Raw genomic sequence first — 23,825 nt, forward strand, 5'->3', positions numbered from 1 at the left:
AGCTCAGCCATTCAAATGGCCGGAAGGAAGATAGGGTGAAGATGGAAATCCCATCAGTAGTGACAGCGTGCTGCTGCAGGGGTTCGTTTTAAGGTACATATTTCGTAATGTGCTAGAAAGTGATGCATACTAGCACATTATGCTCTTAACTTGCAAAGGGAAGATTTTTTTAAAGGGCTTTTACTGCCACTTTAACCCATTGCTCAGTTTTAACATGAGTGTGCCAGGGTTAGCTTCTTCTCTTAGTCTCCTCCTCTCTACGCCCCAAACTCAGGCTTACCAAGTTTGAAAATAAATTGTGTTGGTAATGCATGCTGGAAGAAGTGTTAAATGTTCCAGACACTTGGTCATGGGCTTTTACCCTGTGAGAATGTCACCATGATCTCTCTTTCCATGGCCTTTGGCCTAGTGATGGAAGGAAGAATGGATCTGCCCTCCTTGGAGGAAATCCTGAAGCTACTGGGTGCTAGAAACAAGAGTGTATGGCCTAATGAGATTGCCCCCCACATATGAAGAAGTGGTGAGTAACTGGCTGAGAGGGAAGCAGGGTTGCCATTAGGGGGAGACAGCCCATACACATGTAGGGGGCCCGGGTGTCATGAGGGGTTGCCTGGGCCCTTGCTTGCCAACTGTTTCTAGCAATCTGTCCCTACAGTTCATTCACAGGCTTTGACACCAGCAGTCATTCCTTCTAAAAACATACACTTCTGGGCAGTGTATGTATTTAGAAGATCCAAATATCTCTCTAGCTGTCTCCTTCACACTAGCTCTGTGCCCTTCGATCCTCCCTCTTTCCCCCGATCTCCAGTACCGTGCTGAGAGAAGCCGATGTACAACTACTGCTAACACTGTGAAGAGAGGGAGGTGAGCTGTGGTATGAAGAACGTTTGTGGAGATAAACTGGTTGCTTTTCATGTCAGGACACAGGACCTATTTGATTGCAGGACTGGAGACACTGACAAGGAGGGTTTGGAAAAGCTGTTGAATGTGTGGGGGAGGGGAGAGCCAGGTCTGCAGTCCTCCCCCCCCCCCCCATAGCACACTTCTCTCAAACAGGCACACATCACTTGTAGTATAAGCATCCCCCAATCACCTCACATAAACTAAATATTTTATATACAAAATAACAGTCCTCAATAAACATAGTGGAGCAGTGTTCCCAGCTATTTGCATGGTAGCACTACTGTGTGACCACTGATTATTTAGAGAATAATTTATGTTTCTTGAGGATTGTTATTTAATGTTTTCTCACAGTTAGGCTCAGTTCACACATACAGGTGCAGCCAAGCATGGATTCATTTTTTATACGTCATGTCTTGGGTAGTCCATTTAATTCAATGGACTGCCCTTCAAACAATCATCGCAGAAAAGAAGTCCTTGAATCTTTTTGAAAAGTGTGCCACACGGAACCACGGGGTCTGCAGAACCATGTAGTTAGTCATGCTTGTTTGCAGATCCATGGAGTGCCATCAACAATTAATGAAAGTGCTGCACTTCTGCTAAAATGCAGCACATTTCTGTGCATGTTGCAAAAACATGCAGTTTTTGTATGTATTCCCCACATGTATAGATATGAACATAGCCTTCATACTTTGTAGTGTAGTGAGTTATGAATTAACTTCAAATTATCTGGACATGCACAGAGTGCTCAGGGGTTTTGTTTATATGTATGTATATATATAATTTTTTTTTTACATATATACTTATACACTGCTTGCTTTCATATTCTCCACACTCCTCTTCTGTACACACTGCCCACTGTAATACCTTCCATATTCCTCTCCTGTACATACTGCCCACTATCATATCTTCCACACTCCTGTCCTGTACATACTGTCCATGTACATACAATGTTGCTGGATGTGGGCCTGTGCTGTGACTGTCTCTTTACTGGATTGGGCTGTTTGTGACTGTCTCTTTGTTGCATTGGGCTGTCTCTTTGCTGTATTGGGCTGTCTCTTTGCTGAACATATGGGGATGTCTCTTTTCCTGGATTGCACCATCTCTTTGCTGAAATATGGGGGTGTCTCTTTGCTGAATATATGGGGATGTCTCTTTGCTAGATAGGATAGGATCTTTTGTACATTCAGAACAAAGAACCACACCTGAGATTGAATGTGCCTGGGAACGTATTGCCATCTAAGAGAGCTTAAAACATTCGTTATGTAGCTTTAGGGTTAGCTAAATATTCATATTTAGTGATATTTATTGAAAATGATCAACAAAAGTGTTACACTTTAGAAACTTAAATGCTGTCCTTTCACTTACAGTATTTCATATTCTGCTATCACCACTAGCACAGTACCCAATCTTTATCCAACAAGCACATCAAAGTCATCTCTAAATATAGAATTGGAGTCGACATATTGCCAACATTTTATACATTATGTAATATGTACTGCTGTTTAAACCAATACTATACATTATTTTCTGTATATCATTTAGCACATTATTGATAGATTTGCTTTATTAGACTGACAAAATATTAATTTTATTATCTAATGTTAAAAAATTTAATCATGGCATTTAAAAAAAAAACTGTTAAAATGTTTTAGTACAGAAATCATATTCATTCTTTTTTACATGTTACTATTTTAAAAAATGGACCAGAAATATACACTGGTCAAAAAAATTAAAGGAACACTTTGAAAACACATCCGAACTCAATGGGGAAAAATATCATGCTGGATATCTATACTGATATGGACTGGGTAATGTCTTAGGAACATAAGGATGCCCCATTGTTTGATTTTTGGAGTGTCTTTGAATTCAGTCCTCTGTAGGTTGATAATTTTCATTTCCATCAAAGTGAAAAAATTATCCAGTAGGCTAGTCCATTTTGCTGAAATTTAATTGCAGAAACCCAAAATGGTACTTAGTAGTTCGTATGGCCCCCACATGCTTGTATGCATGCCTGACAATGTCTGGGCATGCTACTAATGGGACGACAGATGGTGTCCTAGGGTATTTCCTCCAAGATCTGGACCAGGGCATCACTGTACTCCTGGACAGTTTTAGGTGCAACCTAATGGTGTCAGATGGACTGAAACATCCAGCGGTGTTCTATTGGATTTAGGTCTTAAGTGAGTGCCATTGTCTAGCCTGTAGAGGCCTGTGCATCCCTCCATGGATATGCCTCCCCAGATCATCACTGACCCACCACCAAAATGGTCATGCTGAACGATGTTACAGGCAGCATAACATTCTCCATGGCTTCTGCAGACCTTTCATGTCTGCCTCATGTGCTTAGGGTGAACCTGCTCTCATCTGTGAAAAGTATAGGGCACCAGTGGCGGACCTGCCAATTCTGGTGTTCAATGGCAAATGCCAATCGAGCTCTGTGGTGCTGGGCAGTGAGCACAGGGCCCACTAGAGGACATCGGGCCCTCAGGCCACCCTCATTAAGTCTTTTTCTGATTGGTCAGAGACATTCACACCAGTGGCCTCCTGGAGGTAATTTTGTAGGGCTCCGGTAGTGCTCATCCTGTTGCCCCTTGCACAAAGGAACAGTCCTGCTGATGTGTTAAGGACCTTCTATGGCCCTGTCCAGCTCTCCCAGAGTAACTGCCTGTCTCCTAGAATCTTCTCCATGCTCTTGAGACTGTGCTGGGAGACACAGCAACCCTTCTGGCAATGGCACGAATTGATGTGCCATTCTGGATGAGTTGGACTGCCTGTACAACCTCTGTAGGGTCCAGATATCACCTCATGCTACCAGTAGTGACACTGACCCTAGCCAAATGCAAAACTAGTGAAAAATAGAAAAGATGAGTAGGGAAAAAATGTCAGTGGCCTCCACCTATAAAACCATTCCTGTTTTTGGGGTCATCTCATTGTTGCCCATCTAGTGCACCTGTTGTTAATTTCATTAACACCAAAGCCGCTGAAACTGATTAACAACCCCCTCTGCTACTTAACTGGCCAGACCAATATCCCAGGAGTTTAATTGACTTGATGCTATGCTCTGATTAAAAAGTGTTCCTTTAATTTTTTTAAGCAGTGAGGATTAGTTCAGCCTTTACATAATATTTATAATCTATTCAAGCAATTATAGAAAATAACCAAACTCACGATGAAAGGATTTTGTCCTCCATTATTACCTCTCTAGCAACAAAGGAGTTAATGATAACCAAACTGGTGAGTAAGCCAATGTTCATTTACGCCTGAAAGAGCAGGAAGACCTTCAAACAGTTTGACCCAGTCTCTCCAGCACTTCCAGTCTGAAGGATGCCACTTAAATATCTCCAGGGACACATGATAAATGAATCCATTAGGACTGTAAAGTGGACCAGAGGAGATACAGTAATTCAGAGTCCTGGGGCCAACCTTTCCTTCACTGTGCTATTAACGCATGGCAGATCTATATAAAAGATGCACTATAGCAAAGCCATTTATAAATTATATTTTAAACTGGAAACACTTTGTTAGTATGTTACCAACTATGCATATACTGGAATATGACCTTACATAATAGATTATTGTGCAGCAGCAACACAGAAAGGTCATTTCAATGTATCTTTTAACCATGCTTTTTTTCACCCTTTGCATTTAAAAAGCAGAATCACTTGCACGGCTAATAACTGCTATGAATAAGCATTAAACAACAAGCAGTGAAAGCCTGACAAATCATAAACATTATTTCCCAAATAAGAGTATAAACAAAATCAGTAAACATAAAATTCTGGAATCGCACATATGAATATACAACATTGTAAATCATATGCCAAGAGATAGAAAAAATTTAACTGTAAAACAAGTGCAGCAAATAAAACATTTTGTTTTTCCCTTAAATCATTGTATTCATATTTACTTGTACCTTTTTTAAATCTATGCTTGCAGTTTTAAACAGTTTGAGGAAATAGATGTGAGCCACAATATTTTATCAATCTTTTGTTGTCTTAGTTTATTAACCCTGCTAATACAGATTTTTGCAATGTTTTATGATCATTTATACAGCCTAGTAAATAAGGTGAAGCTGTGTTCAGTTTACATACCAATGATACACATGAAAACATCTTGTTTTAATTTTCCCTGCGCATAACTGGGTATTGAGAGTGAACACAGAAACATTAGAATATGGTCTCCTCTAAATCACAAAATGGTGACAATGGTTGTCTATACCCTCAATCAGTAGTCAACAACCCACTGATCATGACCTACCCGTCGATCATGGCCAAAACACTAGGTAAATCGTGTCCTGCAGTCCCAACCATCAAATGCTTTCCCCCAAAAGAAGGACAGCACAGGCAAGCATCAGCAAGATAGTACTAACTGCTATGCTGTGCTGGTCTCCATGATCCACCACTTACATCCATCACAGGAGCATGTATGTGCTAGGATGAAGGGTGTGTGTGGTTTTTTTTTTTTAACTTGGAATGAAAGATTTTTCTTCAATCTTGAACTATACAGAAATGTACAGTTTTCACTCATACTATATTATTGTTTATTCTGAAACAATTAAATAGGACCATTCTTTCAAAGAAGGAAAGCACTTCTGAACCCTATGCTGGCTATACACTAGTCAAAAAAGCGTTCAAACACATTTCCGAATAACAAACACTCACAAGAGCAAACGATATTGTCATCATTTAATGACCAAATTTTGAATGATAAATCATTCCATGAACTTAAATGATTTAGTGTTTTATTTGTTTTGTCACATATGTGCGCTATGAAGAGTTACATTTTTAACAGGCGAGAAACACATCAACCTTTCAATTTATCGTCCATTCAATAGAAGTTTTCTAACCTTTTCCCTTTTTTTGGCTCAAAAAGTCAAAACTGATTTTCTAGTTATGCCCTTTAACTGGATGAAAAATAAATGAACTGTCCAAATGATGGATTTTTAAATGATTTTTCGTCCAGTGTATGGGCACCATTACTTCTAATTACTGCACTATACAGTATGTAACATATTATTGATCTCTGAACTGTACATTACTTACTCCTGACAGGCCGTATGTAATCCACTTAGTCAGGCTAGAACTTAACCCAGCCAGCTTGGCCAGAACTCAGCCCAGGTAGCCAGGCTACAATTCAGCCCATCCAGGCCAGAACTCCACCCATGCAGCCAGGAGAGAACTCTGCCCAGCCAGCCAGGTTATAGCTCAGCACAGCCAGTCAGGCCACAACTTAACCCAGCCAGGCAGAAACTCATTCCAGCCAGCCAGACCAGAACTCAATTCAGCAACCCAGATCTGAAATTAGCCAGGCCACAGTTCAAACCAGCCAGCCAAGACAGAATTCAAACCAAGCCAAGTTTAAAAGCTAACATAATGTTAGGGTGTTACAGTGACGATTGTATTATTATTATATTTTTCTAGGTTTTCTGCTTATCTTCTATTTTATAGCCCTTGTTATGCTATCTCCCAAAAAAGAAGGGGGACTGCACCCTGGTGATCTTTGATCTCTTCCATGTTGTTAAGATAGATCTCTATCTCTAAGTTGCCTAATCCTGCCCTGAACAGTGTGGCCTAATATGCTAGCTATGTTATGGAATATAAATCTGGGCATGAATACAGATAAGACATACAGTCATGGCCGAAATTGTTGGCACCCTTGATATTTTTCCTGAAAATCAAGTATTTCACACAAAAAAGGTATTGCATTAACACATGTTTTGCTATACACATGTTTATTCCCTTTGTATGTATTGGAACAAATATAAAACAGAGGCAGAAAAGCAAATATGACATAATGTCACACAAAACCCCAAAAATGGGCTGGACAAAAGTATTGGCACCCTTAACTTAATATTTGGTTGCACACCCTTTGGAAAACATAACTGAAATCAGTCGCTTCCTATAACCATCAATAAGCTTCTGACACCTCTCACCCGGAATTTTGGACCACTCTTCCTTTGCAAACAGCTCCAGGTCTCTCTTATTGGAAGGACACCTTTTCCCAACAGCAATTTTAAGATCTCTCCACAGGTGTTCAATGGGATTTAGATCTGGGCTCATTGCTGGCCACTTCAGAACTCTCCAGCGCTTCTTTGCCATCCATTTCTGAGTGCTTTTTGACGTATGTTTGGGGTCATTGTCCTGCTGGAAGACCCAGGATCTTGGACGCAAACCCAGCTTTCTGACACTGGGCCCTACAGTGCGACCCAAAATCCTTTGGTAATCCTCAGATTTCATGATGCTTTGCACACAGTCAAGGCACCCAGTGCCAGAGGCAGCAAAACAACCCCAAAACATCATTGAACCTCCACCATATTTTACCGTAGGTACTGTGTTTTGTTCTTTGTAGGCCTCATTCCGTTTTCGGTAAACAGTAGAATGATGTGCTTTACCGAAAAGCTCTATCTTGGTCTCATCTGTCCACAAGACGTTTTCCCAGAAGGCTTTTGGCTTACTCAAGTACATTTTGGCAAACTGTAGTCTTGCTTTTTTATGTCTCTGTGTCAGCAGTGGGGTCCTCCTGGGTCTCCTGCCATAGCGTTTCATTTCATTTAAATGTCGACGGATAGTTCGCGCTGACACTGATGCTCCCTGAGCCTGCAGGACAGCTTGAATGTCTTTGGAACATGTTTGGGGCTGCTTATCCACCATCCGGACTATTCTGCGTTGCAATCTTTCATCAATTTTCCTCATCCGTCCACGACCAGGGAGATTAGCTACAGTGCCATGGGTTGCAAACTTCTTGATAATGTTGCGCACTGTGGACAAAGGCAAATCTAGTTCTCTGGAGATGGACTTGTAACCTTGAGATTGTTGATATTTTGCCACAATTTTGGTTCTCAGGTCCTCAGACAGTTCTCGTCTCCTCTTTCTGTTGTCCATGCTTAGTGTGGCACAGACAGACACACAATGCAAAGGTTAAGTGAACGTCTCTCCTTTTTATCTGCTTTCAGGTGTGATTTCTATATTGCCCACACCTGTTACTTGCCCCAGGTGAGTTTACAGGAGCATCACATGCTTGTAACATTCTTATTTATCCGCAGTTGTGAAAGGGTGCCAATACTTTTGTCCAGCCCATTTTTGGAGGTTTGTGTGACATTATGTCGAATTTGCTTTCTTTCCTCCCTTTTTTTGTTTTGTCCCAATACACACAAAGGGAATAAACATGTGTATAGCAAAACATGTGTTAATGCAATACGTTTCGTGAGAAATACATGATTTCCTGGAGAAATATCAAGGGTGCCAACAATTTCGGCCATGACTGTATGCATTTATGACAAAGAGATAGCTCGGCTAACTAAATATACAGATGATTTGCATGACAAATGCATGAATGCTTGTTGGGATGTTACCAAATTTGTAATTCTTTTTATTTTTGTTTCTAGAGGTAATAGCAAAACTAATGAAATCTAAGTTGTATCTAAACAAAAAAAAATATATATATAAATACATACCTGAACTAAGATTTCGATAATCCAATTTATACCATTTTTCCCACTCTGAAGCATTCTCTTTTATCTGCAACAATAAATTGTTGAAAACATTACATGCAGTGATTTATAGCATTTCTCGCTATAAACTCTAAAAGTAAGGACTCGCTTGTTAAATTTTTCTGTTTTTTCTGCCATAGGGGCCAAGGGTATTAACTGGTTCTTCCCTAAAAGTACACTGGCTGCCCACCACTGCAAGCACTAGTCCATTCACACCATCTACAATAACACAGTCTAGGGGATGTCTTTTTAAAATGTATTTCTTGAAGAAACTTTAAACAGGAGAGGGAATAGGGCATAAGATACTCCAAACAATTAGTGCATAGCAATTAGAGAACAATCTTCTCCTTGAGTAAACTTGAATGATAGACAGCCTAACCCCGCCACAGCTGGAGATCATGAGGTAACTTTCTGAACAGGCTACGACCTCACAGATGGAGACCGTGGAACATGTTTTTTGGCATTTTATTACCTTGCGCCTATGCACAACTACTGGTAAACAATGTGATTTCCGGAACCCTGCAGACTCACAGAGTTTTTATTCACAAGTCCCCAGGACAGCTGCCACCTTCCAGCTTCCTTGTGGTGAGGTCCTGAAATCAGCTTCTAAACAGATCCATCCAGGCCCTCAGCCCTGACACCACTGAGTCCTCTAGAATAGCTGCACAGTACATGGGCTGCCTAAGGGCAGAAGCCCCTTAGGCTCTGGAACCCTCCTAGAGAGAGAACCCAGCTCTTCAGTTCTTCAGATTATATATCATCTTTCCAGCACCTCCTAAAGGGAGCGAACCCAGCTCTTCAGTTCTTCAGATTATTTATCATCTTTCCAGCCCCCTACTGAACACTCTTCTTCAAAGAGAATGATAAATATTCTGTATGATGATTTTCATCTCCCTCCCTAAGCTCTGGAAGCTTCTACTAGAGGCAAGGGGAAGCAATCAAACTACCAGCCTGCGAAACCCAGAAAAGACCAGTACAGTCCATTACTGCTCCCTTGGTTGCAGAAGGAGCCAAAAATTAAATTTACCTAGCAGTCTACAATAAGAGGGTGCTACACACTCACTATATATATATATATATATATATATATATATATATATATATATATAAAATCAAGCATATAGCGCATAGGCAGCTGAAGCAGTCTCAGGGGCAACTGAAACAAACAGTGTAAGTACTTCACAGTAGCAGAGCAAATATGTGTGCTTGTTTATCCATGGAGAAGTCACATCTTCCAACAGTTTTAATATCAAATACAATTTGCTCTTCCAGTGGCTGAACCTTTAAGCATGTTAAGGGCTCAGACAAGGGAGTTTATTTACTAAAATTAGAGAGTGAAAAATCTCTAATGGTATGGCATGGTAGCCAATCAGCTTCTAACTTCAAGCTTGTTCAATTAAACTTTGACAAAAAAAAACAGAAGCTGACTGGTTTATATGCATACCTGAACCAGATTTTACACTTTCCAGTTTTACAAATCAATTAGTCAATCAATCAATAATTTCCTGTGTTTGCATCAGCAAATTCCTCTTGACTTCAATAGAGTAGTGTACAGTAGATGACAGTTCAAAAGCTGCCTCATGTTTTTTTTTGTCCACAGCATGTCCTATTGAGGTGTATTTAAACCGCAGAGGTCAAAACCGGCCTTTTCTTGTCAAATGCTACATTTTCCATTCAAACACTTGTGAATTATGCTTTGTTTGAATGGAAATGTTGCATTTGACATAAAAACCCCACTTACTGTATATGAGTCCCAAAATACAGAACAAAGTCTGTAAACCACAATCCCCTCAGTATCTATTGAAAATCAAAGCTAGCAGATGGTATATCTTCCACTCACAATCCCTAATTCTTTACCTGGTGACACAACTGCCTGAGTTGTACTGAAATGCCAGACAAAAACATTAATTCTTCCCATCTGTCATAAGGCAACCATGATGGTGGATTCAGTGTGTAGTTAGAACCATTCAGATTTTCTTTGTTAAACATGTGGCTGCCTGTAAAGTTCAAGGACATATAAAACGGTATTAATTATTATATTTTCAAAATATATTAATATTAGATAAAACTTCTGTGGTTAGCCTTTTAGCCACCTATGCAGAGTTGCACTAGTCAGTAGACAGTGGTTTCATTAAACTGAATAGAACATTTAGAGGCCTATAAAAAAGTGACAAAATGAAATTCAAAGGCCACTTTTAATCTGCCACTATTTGAATACAATATAATAATAGGGTTTCCTATGATCATTGTACCATACTTACTATGCAGACTTTTTTGTTCTCAAAGTCCATGTATGGCCTACCATGTGGAGCGATTCTGACACAGTGAGAATAGGGATACTTTGATATCTAAAGCACATCACATGTTCATAATGAATGTAAAAATTTTAGAAGGTTTATTTAAAGAAAGTTTTCTAACTGGTTGCTATGGGCTTATCTTCACCACTGTTGTTTGCACTTCAGTAGTCAATACTACCATATATTTTATGTGTAAAACATTTTCTGATATTGCTAATTAGTTACACTACAGTTTTGCAATAGAAATGTAAAATCACACCATTTAACTTGTGCAGTCTAGATCTGACAGCAGTTTTTGACTGCTGATCGCAGTTGGAAATGTGAAGGCTTGCAGGATTTTCTTTATTATTCATTATCAAACAGATAAGTAAATGGCACTGGTTGAAATGCTGCCAGGGAAAGTGGATTTTTGTGTCTTCACACATGATTTAATACACAAGTAAAGCTATAATGTCTCCTCGTCAAGGAAAACAAACGAAACACTTTTAACATTTCACCACTTCATGCTATGATACGGAATGAGCAAGACTCTTGAGAAGCAGCTTTCAAGGAATAATTTCATTTATTCTAATAACTGCATCAGCAAGATGCAGTTTTTCTGTAAAACCAAGGCATTTATGTAGAGAAAAGTTGACTTATTTTCTGATTTGCTAGAGCCACAAACAAGAATTTTAAACTGTTCTCTTCTGGAAAAAAACTGTTTTTTTTTCCAAGCAACAACGATTACTTATTACAGAATTCTCCCCCACAGGACTCATAATGCAGAATGCTAGGTTTTTGTTGTTTCTCTGCTTAGTTTCAGAAGTAAAACAACAAATAAAACAACCACTTTCTCACACTAAAAGCAAAGTACTGGCCTGGCCAATAATAGGTAAGTGCACCCTTAATATGTTCAGACAAATGAAGATAGCTTGTTTGTTGGTATAAAAGGGTCTTTAGGAGAAATCATCATACATCCCTTACTATAGCATGGTAACAAAAATTCTGTTCCCTGGTGAAACGTTTTCCCCAATCACAAAAGAGGTACCTGCTGTTGAGGAGTGAAGGCCATTATGTACAGGTAATAAAATATATTTCATGTGAACTGCAAGGGTAGAAAACGACTTTATGTCTGAGATTCAAACAAAGCACCTTGCTGAATATTAAAGAAAACTGGGACCAGATATTGATGAGTGTAACTAAGCTTTCTGAGAGAAAAACTGCGTTGTAAATGAGTTGTGAAAAGTACAGCTGCAACTCTGTCACCTTAAAAAAAAGAGGTAAAAGGAGCGTGCCTGTAGTGGCGTAGAGTAGTTGCCTGAATAAAGAGACTCTGCCTATATGATTTTGATTGGGGAATACTTTAAAATTCATGTATGAACTTATCTATCTTCCGATATTTACTGTCTAAAACAATACTCAAAGCTCATGTAACAGTGGGCTGTGTTTCAAAGAGATATTATTAGCACAGAATTGGTCCAAAACCCATCTCCTGAGAGCATTGCTTGCCTGAAACTAAAAACAAGGGAATTGAACATATACATTACTATACATTACACCAATCCTAAGAAATGCCACTTTTTTATTAAATGAAGGATCTTTGAACAATGAGGTAAATGTGGTAAATTGCTGATGTATTTAACCTACTGTTGTACCAAACCCCCAGTTGTACTAAACTTGCAATCTACGGATGGTAGCCTTCTAGAGACCCTCAACTTTTTTTCAGTTAAATCTGGTAACTTTTTCTGTTATCTTTATTTTATTACAGTGTACTTAAGTGTATGGAAGATGATATTGTACAATTTCTCAATTTAATTTATTCCTGTAGTTAACACCTGACCAAATAGAACTTCTGATGGAAAAATAGAACTGACAAATAGGAGAATTGTAAGGCAAGATTCTCTGGCACTGACAGTTTACAAATTGATTGTTAGACCATGTTCTCAAAAGTTTGTGTACCCAAAAATTATTAGAAATATTCAGATCTGCATTTAATATATTTACACTACCCAACTCAGTTAGTGTTCCTTCCCGAGTAATGTAAATTCATATTGCTTCTTCAGGTATATGTTCAGATTCTTGCAAAAGCAAAGCCTAGTTGCCTTATTTTATGCTCAGCAAAAAAATATGACATTCAGTACTTTAAGACTTTTTATGAACCTTCAAGTTCAAGATACTAGTATTGGTATCAGGATTATTAGATCTCTACAGTATATTCTGCAAGGGTTTTCAATTCAGAGGAGTGATGTTTGCTGTGGTAATTACTACACAAGTATGGTTTAGGTCCCAGTTTTATTAAAAGGCACCAGTTGTTATAGCAAGCTACCCAGGCTAAAGTTTTGGGCCACAGCTGTACATCTGAACTTATTGATCTCTTTAGTGGAACAGATATTTGGGTTTGCACATATCTAAGAACTTATCTGAGTATGTAGTATTGAATAATGGACCCCTGATAAGTCAACTCAAGGCCAAAAGAGCAGGTTCCCTTAGGAATAATGGGTATTTGGTACATGAAAAGACATATATTAAAATGGCCTGTATTTAAATTGATATGAAACCCTCCTTTTTAAGCACTATAACAGCAGAGGATAGCAAGCTAACAGACTGTCTGGAGACTGTACTTCCCACTGTTAACTCTTCTCTTCAAAGACTGAAAGTTCAGAGAAGCAACACTAAGAAAGCAGGAGTCAGTAGCATTGAAGGGTATAAACTGCAAGTGCTGAGGTAAGAATTTTAACAAATTGCTTACTAGGGAAAGTTTATTTTAATGTGTTCAATGCGTTAAGCTAAAAAAAACACTGAGGGTTTAACACTACTTTAGGAACCCCCTATGGATGGGCGGCTTAGTTTTACCAGATTTCAGTTTTTATAAACTAGCTGTCCAAAATTTCCCACCCATATCCTAAGAATAGGCTGGAAAAGCTAAGTTTCCTTACTTTACTATGTGGGCTACTGGAGTCTGGAGACATGGAGACCCTATGTGATATGTGCTATATGATTTGAGGTATGACAAACCTTTCTAGTCTTCCCACTGTGTTTCTGGGTACAGTACATGAGCTAATTTTAGCTAAATCAGATTTGACCACTTCTCACAGGTTTACTCCCCTCTTGTAAAAGAAACAGCTTATAGAACGTCTTAAGGTATCAGATGTTGAATTATGGAGTGCAAGAGGAGATTATACCTACATCTTATCCTGAATGAGGATGGCATCAAACCCCTTCATCATTTATAAGATTAATTTGCCCTTTATAACTATGTTGTTTTCTCATCTCCATCTGTGTCACGCAATCAGACCACAGATCCCATTGGAAAGTATCAACCTCTACCATCCCTCTGATAGAAATTATCTGTGGTTCCACACCAACCAAATTGATTGCTAATCTTTATAAAATCTTTCTAGCCCCTTAGGCTAATTTCTTGGCACAACACCCTGGATGTTCCTGGGAGAATGATGAGGGGGACCTAGTGGAGGAAATGTGTGATGAGCCCCTGAAGCATGAAAACTCACTCTCTTAAAATGTCTGACAAACTATTACAACTATATGTTCTATAATTGTATTATAGATACCTGTTAAACTTTCTAAATTTATACCTAACTAAAGCCCTCTTTAGTTGATGTTCTCTACCACTAAGGGTACCTCCTTCCACTTACTGTAGACAGAAGTTGTTATGCATAAGTATTTGCAACAAAAAATAGTTTCTGCATGGTTAGAAGGGATCTTTGGTTACACTGAACCACAATTTTTATCTTTGAGGGTCAACCATTTGACCTAAAGCTGAACAATTGTGCCACTGTTTTCCTACTTTTAGCTCATAAACAAATAGCACATATCTGGACCCAAGCCACTCAACCTACTAAGGAATCTTGGTTGTTACAAATTAATACTTTTTTCCCATAGAATAAACCTATCTATAAACAAAGGGACTGCCCTGCCATATGGAAAAAAATATGGGCTCATTGGGTATCCTAGACACCTCTAATACATTAGCTAATCTGCTTTAAATCATGTTACCCTTTATGTCACCTTGCCTATTATTGATCTGTAAATTTACCTTGTAGTTTTATGACAACCTGTTTGACATAGGTAAAATGATGGACAGGAGCCATGATTGTAGCCATTCTTGTTTTTTTTAATTGATATATGGAACATCTATTCCCTTATTCAACTATGCCACTATCTGTGTGTTACCTTGTATATTCAAAGCAATCTTGCAAGGCAGGGCATTGTATCATTGTTGTACTGTTGTAGTTGTTCATTTTAAACATTTCCTTCTGCCCCCTGCTATGTCTGTATCATCTCTATACATCCACTTTTTTTAGAATGTGAAAAGAATTAATAAAGCATTCCCAGCAATAGAAGAATATTAATCATCATTTTTCCTATTGCTTGTTCCTGGAATTTTCACTCTGTTCAAGAGCTATGGCTGCCTGAAAAATCTTTATACCTGACGCTTCTAGGATTGTTAAATATCTGCATCCCCCACTAATCATTGTCATTTAATTTGCCAGCCCCTTGAAAATGTGTTGGATATGATGATTCATAAGGCAGATGTAGCTCTTCAAGAGATTGAAGATTCAAGGAAAGGGAGGCGGGATTTGTTTTTTCAAAAAAAGTTGTTTAAAAGTTTTCAAATGCACTGTCTAGTATCTGAATGTTATTTCTTCAAAGGGAAGCAACACCAGCTAAAGCATATCATGATCCTTATATGTATAAAGTTTTTCAACAGTATGCCTGAAACTTGCTGGCCAGGTTCACATTGGATGTTCATTAAAGTGGTTGTAACCCTAGAAAAAAAATGTCCCTGTCCTTTTAAGGTATTATATATAGCTTTGTGCTTTTACAGTGTCATATGCCCCTTTCCATGTTCTACAATACCTGGTTGATACTGCTTGTTCCTCTATGTGTACTGACCACTCTAATCATGGCTGCTGGTCCATTATAGCGTGGTCAGTTTATGTCCCTCCATCATTCTGCTCTCTCCTCACCGTGACTGCATCTCCACCTCCCCCCTGTCATTTCCGTAGTCACTGTGTGAAGCCGATCTCCACCCCACCCCTCCCCTCCAGTCTGTGTAATACTGTTCCCGTGCAGCTGCTCCGCCCCTCCTCCATATTAAGTGCAGTATATGTGTGTTTTTTTAATTATAATGCTACATATGGTGATTGTGCGCAATAGAGACATGGACGCTGAACATGACAGCCATCTTGTTAGGTCTCAGCCATGTTGCCTCTCCTCCCTCTTGATTGGAATTTATAGCTGTAAGTTGAACGGAGGTCAAAAGGGCCTCTTCTCCTAAATAAAACACAGCTAGATGAAGCTCCGGGGCAGTAAACCGCTAGTTAGTCTGGTGCCAGGGGTCTGCTTTGAAAACCACTTTCCTCTGCCCGATTGTAAAACAATAACTCAGTCAGTCATGACCTGTTAGGCCATTAGGCTAGAGCGTGTCATAAAACGTACATTCCACATGAGTCATTTTTCATACAATTCATAAAGTTTAGCAGGAACTGGGCACATTAACCACCTCCTGCCCGCCATATAGTCCAATCTCGGGCGCAAGGCGGTTCTCTCAATCTGGGAGGACGTCATATGACGTCCTCCCATTCTCGCATGCACGGCTCCAGGGGTGTGCAGCGCGGCGATCGGCGGTGCGCTGTGTCCCTCAGACACAGCGGATCACCCATCCATGGAAAGAGCCGAAGATGTCGGCTCGGTCATGTGGTCACCTGTGTCCAATCACAGCTGATCACATGTAAACAGGGAAATGCCGGTTATCGGCATTTCTCTCCTCACGAGCTGTCACGCTGACAGCTCGAGAGGAGAGTCAGTAATTGGCATTCCTCAGAGGGGACATGTGCACTAATCATCAGGGCATTGATGATCAGTGTGCCCTGATGATCAGTGTAGCCCCAGCAGTGCCACCTGTCAGTGTCCATCAGTGCCAGCTCTCAGTGCTCATCCATGCCACCTGCCAGTGCCCATCAGTACCACATCAATGCCACATATCAGTGCCTACCAGTGCACATCAATGCCACATATCAGTGCCCATCTGAGCTGCCTTTCAGTGTCACCCATCAATGCCAATCAGTGCCACCTATCAGTGCTGCCAATCAGTGCCAGTCAGTGCTGCCTATCAGTGCCAGTCAGTGCTGCCTATCAGTGTGCATCAGTGTCACCTATCAGTGCCTCTTTATCAGTGCCCATCAGTGCAGCCTATCAGTGCCCATCACTGCAGCCTCATTAGCGCACATCAGTGAAGGAGAAAAATCACTTATTTACAAAATTGTATAACAAAAACTAAGAAAAAACTTTTTTTTCAAAATTTTCAGTGTTTTTTGTTTTATGAAAACATAAGAAACCCAGAGGTGAATAAATACCACCAAAATAAAGCTCTGTCACAAAAAAATTATAAAAATTTTATATGGGTGCAGTGTTGCATGACCGTGCAATTGTCATTCAAAGTGTGACAGCGTTGAAAGCTGGAAATTGGCCTGGGCAGGAAGGGGGTATAAGTGCCCGGTAGGCTAGTGGTTAATATTAGGTATATATTTGGATAGATCATTTTAATATGAGTCAAACAAGGCCATACATGACTATATTGGCACCTAAAAGAAAGAAGTAGCAGTCTCTTTCCTCCTGGGTGATGAGGGTACGCTGTGTTTGGTATCCCTGAGTTTGAAATATAATTCTGAACATTAATCTGCCAGTTACTAGGATGCAGGGACGGACTGACCATTTGGAAACTCGGGCACTGCCCGAGGGCCCGGGGTCAGTAGGGGGCCCTATGAGATGCCCCTGGTACCTTTTTCACAGGCTTTTTTGAGTTTGGGCAAGGACACAGGGGCCCCATGATCCCCTATTGCCCGGGGCCCCATGAGTTGTCAGTCCGCCCCTGCTAGGATGCTACCTGTACCTATTGGAGGTTATTAACCTTAGTATGAAATTGGAAGGCGACTTGGTCATAACCTTGGTTACCACCTAACACCCATCCCCAAACTGGATGATTGGTCATTTGTTCTTAGGTGACACCCCTTTAATATGATAGAAAAAGACTGACAGGCCTGGAGAAGACAGCTCTCGTTTAACATCAATCAGGAAACATCTAACAGACTTGAGAGCCAAGGCAACCTTTTTGTTAAGACAATTGGACTCTGCTCAAACCAAGGACATTCTGCCTTTTGAACTCCTTTCTTTTATTTCTTTGTTGTTTTATTGCTCTCTTTATATCTTTGTAACATCTTTTTCTGTAAATATTTTAATTGCACCATTTTGACCTTTTTAGTAATAAATTCTATTTTGAAAAATGTTGAAACTGTCTCTAAAGCTTTTAATGCAAACTGAAGATTCCCTTTCTCTTGAAGAGTGCTACTGTATGTAATAATCCTCTGAATATATCTGTCTGTGGTGACAGTGTGTATTACAGACACTTATACTAATATCATAGTGTTACTGCTAAGATTTCTGAGTTTCCTCCTTCACTGTAAAAAGGTGGTGGTGGCAGTGTGAAGGGTTAATTGTGTAATTAACCTGACCCAGTAACAATCACTGTCAGGCTGCTTGCACATAGATTGTAGTCCCACGAACTGGAAAATCTTTGTGCAGGGCGCAGCTGAGAGTGGCATTGTTACACAAGTGACAGCGCGGTCTGGGATTGACTGGTTCTTCGGTCACAAGTTGGTGAGAAGGGCAGAGGTTGGGAGCAGCATTCCATCACACTACATACCTTTTTTTGCAATGATGTGTCCTCCCTCTGCTATCTTGCATACATCCAGGGGCGGACTGAAAACTCATGGGGCCCCCGGGCAATAGGGGATAATTGGGCCCCTGTGTCCTCGCCCACACCCAAAAAAGCCTATGAAAAAGACAATGAAAGGTACCAGGGGCATCTCATGGGGCCCCCTACTGACCCCGGGCCCTCGGACAGTGCCCGAGTGCTCAAATGGTCAGTCCGTCCCTGCATACATCAGAAGGGAATCTCAGCACCTCCCACTGTACTCCCTTAGATCAGGAAGAAGAGCACAGGGAGAACACATGATTGCACAGCAGCACTGTGCAAAGGTATTTAGAATTATAATTAAAAAAAAACATATTGAATGTAATATAGACCTAAAACAGAGAGGATAAAAGCGTTTAACCACTGTGATTTTGCAACCACCTTAAGTTGTCTTTTACCATGCCTTTTTCTATTGCTAGTCTCTTGGTCTCTTGTTGTGTTCCTTTTTAATGCTGCTGCCAGATGCGGCTGTACTGAAAACAGAGCTATGTGAAGCTGAGTTCTGGGTGGATAGAAATACAGATCTTTTGGCAGGTAAAACTGCTTCCTTATAAAGGTTTCATTTGAAGTTCAGCTTTACCAGATTCTTTAAATTGTTAAATAATTGAACTGTGATTTTTTTTTTCATATATTTTTGAGATCTTCTTTAAATCATATAACAATGTACATTGCCGCATATTATGTATGTTAAATATTGTTTCCATGAGCCCCTATTACTGTATGTATTGATAGGTCCTGCAACCCTCACTACCATTATACAGACATTGTAGTTTGAATTGCTTTGAGAATACATGATGTAGAATTTATGCTTCTTTCAAAGCCAGGAATAAGAGATATTTTACCTGGAGAAAACTTTGAAGAGAACATGGTGAAACTACACTGCCATTACCCTTCTTCCAAGGTTACAGGGTCTCATCTGGCTTATGTGCTAGCCATAATTAGCATTAGCAGGGTTTGCCCAGCATTATTATGACTGAAAGCATGCTGAGACATTATTTACTGCATAAACCATAGCTCTGTGGGAGCCTTGACTTGAGAACAATTTGTGCCCTTATTTACTCAGATGTGTCAGTTTTATATATTCCTTTTAGGTAGCTTGGTCATTTTACAGTTCTGTCCACATTTAAAGCCTAACTTTTTAAACTAAAGCTGTAATGGGGAAAAAGTATTCATCTAAAAACTGCTTTCGATAAGGCACTACAGAGTTTAACATTATAGCTTTCCTATTTTCCTTTATTAAAACAACGAAAATAAAAAATGTCCCCTGAAGTAGATCCAACATCAATCACAACGCCTGCCGCCATCTCTGACCCGAAAAAAGAAAAAAAAAAAGCCCCACTCTCAATGCTGGTTCCCGTCGTCTGACAGCTCCGACGGCCTGCCAGTTCCTAAATATCTAAGGGGCAGGGCCATCGGTGATGTCACTGGTGTGACCCCCTTGTAACATCATCGACCCAGCATGCCCCAGCAACGTCACTGGGTGGCCCCACCCCTTAAAAATTTAAGAACAGTTAGCCCGGCAGAGATGTCAGATGACGAGAGCAGAGCTTTTTTTGGGGGGGTTGGCAGTGGTGGCGGGCATCGTGATTGACGTTTGATCTACTACGGGGGACATTTTTTAAATTTTTGTTGTTTTAATAAAGGACTTGTCACAGAATGTCTACTGTCATTTTTTACACTATACTTTTTTTTCGTGAATGAGTAGCGGTACCATGTACCCCATACTCATTCACATGGGGGGTCCAGAATCTGGGGGCCCCTTGTTAAAGGGGGATTCCTGATTTCGATAAGCCCCCCCACCCACAGACCCCACAAACACAGGCTAGGGTTGTGGGGAAGAGGTTCTTGTCCCCATCAACATGGGAACAAGGTTCTTTAGGGGGAGCCCCCGCCCCAAAGCACCCCCCATGTTGAGGGCATGTGGCCTGGTATGGTTCAGGAGGGCGGGCACTTTCTCATCCCCCCCCCACCTTTCCTGACCTGCCGTGCTGCTTGCTTGGATAAGGGTCTGCTATGGATTTTAGGGAGGACCCCACAACTTTTTTTGTAAGCTTTTAATTGCCAACAATTCTTTTTACATTCAGCTTTCAATGGGCAACCCTGCTGACAGCTGAAACATTACCACATGTTTTCACTACTAAAATACCGTATGACTTAATAACTCAGTAAATGCCAACTTTTTGGGGGAAAAATGCTGTGCGGTATCTTACCGAATACTTGGATGAGGTAAGATAATGCTTAGTGAATTGTGCGCTGGGTTCGAAGTTCATGGTTGAACTTTTGTTAGGTCTGAATGTTCGACCATGAACCAAACAGGGGGCTGTTCGGCCCATCACTAGTCATGGGTTTAGTAACACTTTAAGACCTGAGACTGAAAGTGCTATACATACATTCTGCATATTTTCAGATGTCTGGTGTGCCTTTGTTTCTTGAATACTTTGCCCCTAATACCTGAAGACAACCATCTCCTTACCTGTAATCCAAGAGGCAGCATCTCTCCTCTCTTATGCCGTTCTACTGTACACCCTCCCCCCCCCCAATTGTTTGTAAGTCACCTATTTTCTTGCCTGGTATGTCTTTGTTTATTGCATATTTGGTTTTCATTTATCCAGGCCAGCAGTACTAGTAGCAATTTGTCAGATCCATCTGGACTTGTTTTGAAATGTTAGGCAAGTTTTACTGCTTATCCGAGGGGTGTCCCACATGAGACTCACATGAGAGTTAGGAACATTAGGAACATACAGGGCTTTTTTTCAGTGGGAACGTGGGGGAACGCAATTCCGGCACCTCTAGTACTGAATGCATATAATGGCAAAGCGTGCTGAGGTGTGCTGGAGGATCTATTGTTGCTGGGAGGGATCTACTGTTGAGGGAGGGGTCTACTATTGTTGGCTACTGGATGGTCTATTGATGCTGGTTGCTTGGAGATCTTTTGTTGATAATGATGTTAGTCTACTGTTGTTGGAGTGGATCTATTTTTGCCGGAGGGTAGTTTGTTGCAGTGCGGGTCTATCATTGCTGGGGAGATCTATTGTTGAAAGGGGGTGTACTGTTGCTGGCTGCAGAGGATATATCATCAATACCTAATCATTTAGCACCACAAAATGCTACTTGGTCCTGTATTCTCTAAAATGGGGTGGTTCTAAAGGAAGATGAGTAAGGGGTGCAACCAAGGGATGATGCTTGGAGGTGGGTAGGGGCAGAAACAAGTGGTGACTCAAAAACGAGAGTTCCTGCACCTATTCTCTGAGAAAAAAAGGGGCCCTGGGAGCATACATTGGTATTTATACCCATATACATAACTCAAATCACCTTAATCCAATTGCCATAGTCTCATAAAATATGTCACAGCAGGTGTTGATTGTAAAGGGATGTGTCACAGCCACTACTAACATAAAACAATATACAGAAATGGAGTAGAACATGGCTGCCAGTGCACATATGTAAAAAAATATGTATTTTTGAACAGTACCTTTTAGGAAAAAATCAATTTCCTCCACTGTGATAGCATTTTCATTTTCCAATTGCTGCATACAGAGAAACAAGAGAGCACAGGCTTGTGTGCTGTGTTCTGGAAGCAGGCTCCTAAAATTGAAAGGATAAAAAAATGTTGATCTGTTTGAAATTATATAATGTATCTGCTCAGTCAACTCTGGTCACATTTATATAAACCTAGTAAAATCATTACATCATGTCTTTGGCACCCTGATCCAAAACCACACTTGGGCGCACATACATCAGTCATCTCTTTTAAATACTGGGAAGCAATTTATACTGTATATAATTGTGCAAGTTATTGCTTAACCTCTTCCCGCCTCCCAGCCTTTACCATGTTCTGAATCCTGGGAGGCGGAGGCAGACATTCTGATCATGTAGCCACTGTGATTGGCAGTCACAGTGGTCACATAATTGGAAAGCTCGCAAGTATGTGCGCTCTCAGCACAGTAATGTGTTTACAAAGGGATATATATATGCTGGTGCTCGGTGTTAAAGCCTACCCACATATATTCGTACAGCTGGCGGGAACTGGTAAAAATGACAGAATCAGAGTTTTTATAGCAAATCGGCAAAATTTAAAAACAACATCTGACAGGTATTCAGAAAGAGTTTGTATTTTGGGCCCCTATTACCACTTTAACTGGATTGACACTTGGCTTTTGTTTGTGTTTCAACTTGTGTCCTTACAAGGCATTTAAAACAGCATCTAACCTATTTCCTGCGAGCCCAGATTGGTTGGAAACTGCCCCTCCTGCCCACTCCTTGTCCCAACCCTGCGTGCACTCAAAATCTGGTGCAGCTGTGCATAGTAGTCAATCAGCTTCTAACCTCAGCTTGTTCAATTAGGCGTAAATAACCCCCATTGAATCTCTTCCTTACTCCATCTAAATGGAATAAAATAATTCTCTCTATATATACACTTTAAGTTTAGGACAGAATTTGGAAGAATTTAAACCTGGGTTATTTATTGCTGTTTCTGTAGTCACTGGGGCATTTTTTCTCTGTTGTGTATTAATCAAGAGAGCAAGACCTGAGGGAACAGACAGGATTAAAAAAATATTTAACTTATTTTAAAACTAGAGTAAGGAATGGTTACAATATCTCAGTTGTTTACTGTTCTCTGTGTCTCTGGATATCCGACCCATCACAGTACATACACTGCGGCAGGCTGGCCCATGCAGGCACATGCAGGTGTGTGTGCCTGTTCAGGCTAAGGGGTGCTGGGGTGCGCAAATCACATAATCGCAATGTCAACAAAGTTGTTATAAATAAATTAATTTGTAACAGCTGTGTTTCCTATGCTGTGATTGGCCCACAGCTATCACATGGTATGTGATAATCTGTTGCCAATCAAAGATCACTAATGGTCACAGTTGTAATGAATGTAATCCATTCATGACAAACACTTTGCTGTCACAATGATCTTCATTGTAATAGCAAACAAAGTGTTAAAGACAATCCTGATCACCCCCTCACAGTAGTAAAGTGTTACATTGTTAAATTGTACAGTGTTAAATTGAATGCATTTTTTTAGCATACTGTAACCAGTCAGTCATTTGATGACGATGTACTGCACTGGTGACAGTATATAAAATTAAATTGTGAAAGTTTTTTTTTTTCATTTCTTCATTTTCAAAAAAATTATGACAAAAAATGACAGCTTTAAAAAACGTGCCATACCTCCTACTAAATGCCTCAGACTGTATACTTTCCAAAAATGGGGTCAGCTGGGAAGTAATTGTACTATCCTGACTAGGGGTAGACTGACAACTCATGGGGCCCCCAGGCAATAGGGGATCATGGGGCCCCTGTGTCCTTGCCCAAACTCAAAAAGCCTATAAAAAAGGTACCAGGAGCATCTCATGGGGCCCCCTACTGACCCCGG

General features: G+C 40.3%; 1 protein-coding gene across 1 annotated transcript in view; it reads right to left on the bottom strand.

Moving 5' to 3' along the window:
* The window catches only part of LOC149443674 (uncharacterized), a 627,829-nt gene that overhangs the window by 162,238 nt on the left and 441,766 nt on the right, over nucleotides 1–23,825 (bottom strand). Inside the window, 3 exon segments of the mRNA XM_089655378.1 lie at nucleotides 8,357–8,420; nucleotides 10,250–10,389; nucleotides 21,915–22,027. Of these exon segments, the coding sequence (XP_089511504.1) occupies nucleotides 8,357–8,420; nucleotides 10,250–10,389; nucleotides 21,915–22,027 (317 nt within the window).

The sequence above is a fragment of the Staurois parvus genome, unplaced genomic scaffold (assembly GCF_062004578.1).
Source record: "Staurois parvus isolate SC_StPar_1 unplaced genomic scaffold, SC_StPar_1.0 ptg000839l, whole genome shotgun sequence".
NCBI lineage: Eukaryota > Metazoa > Chordata > Amphibia > Anura > Ranidae > Staurois > Staurois parvus.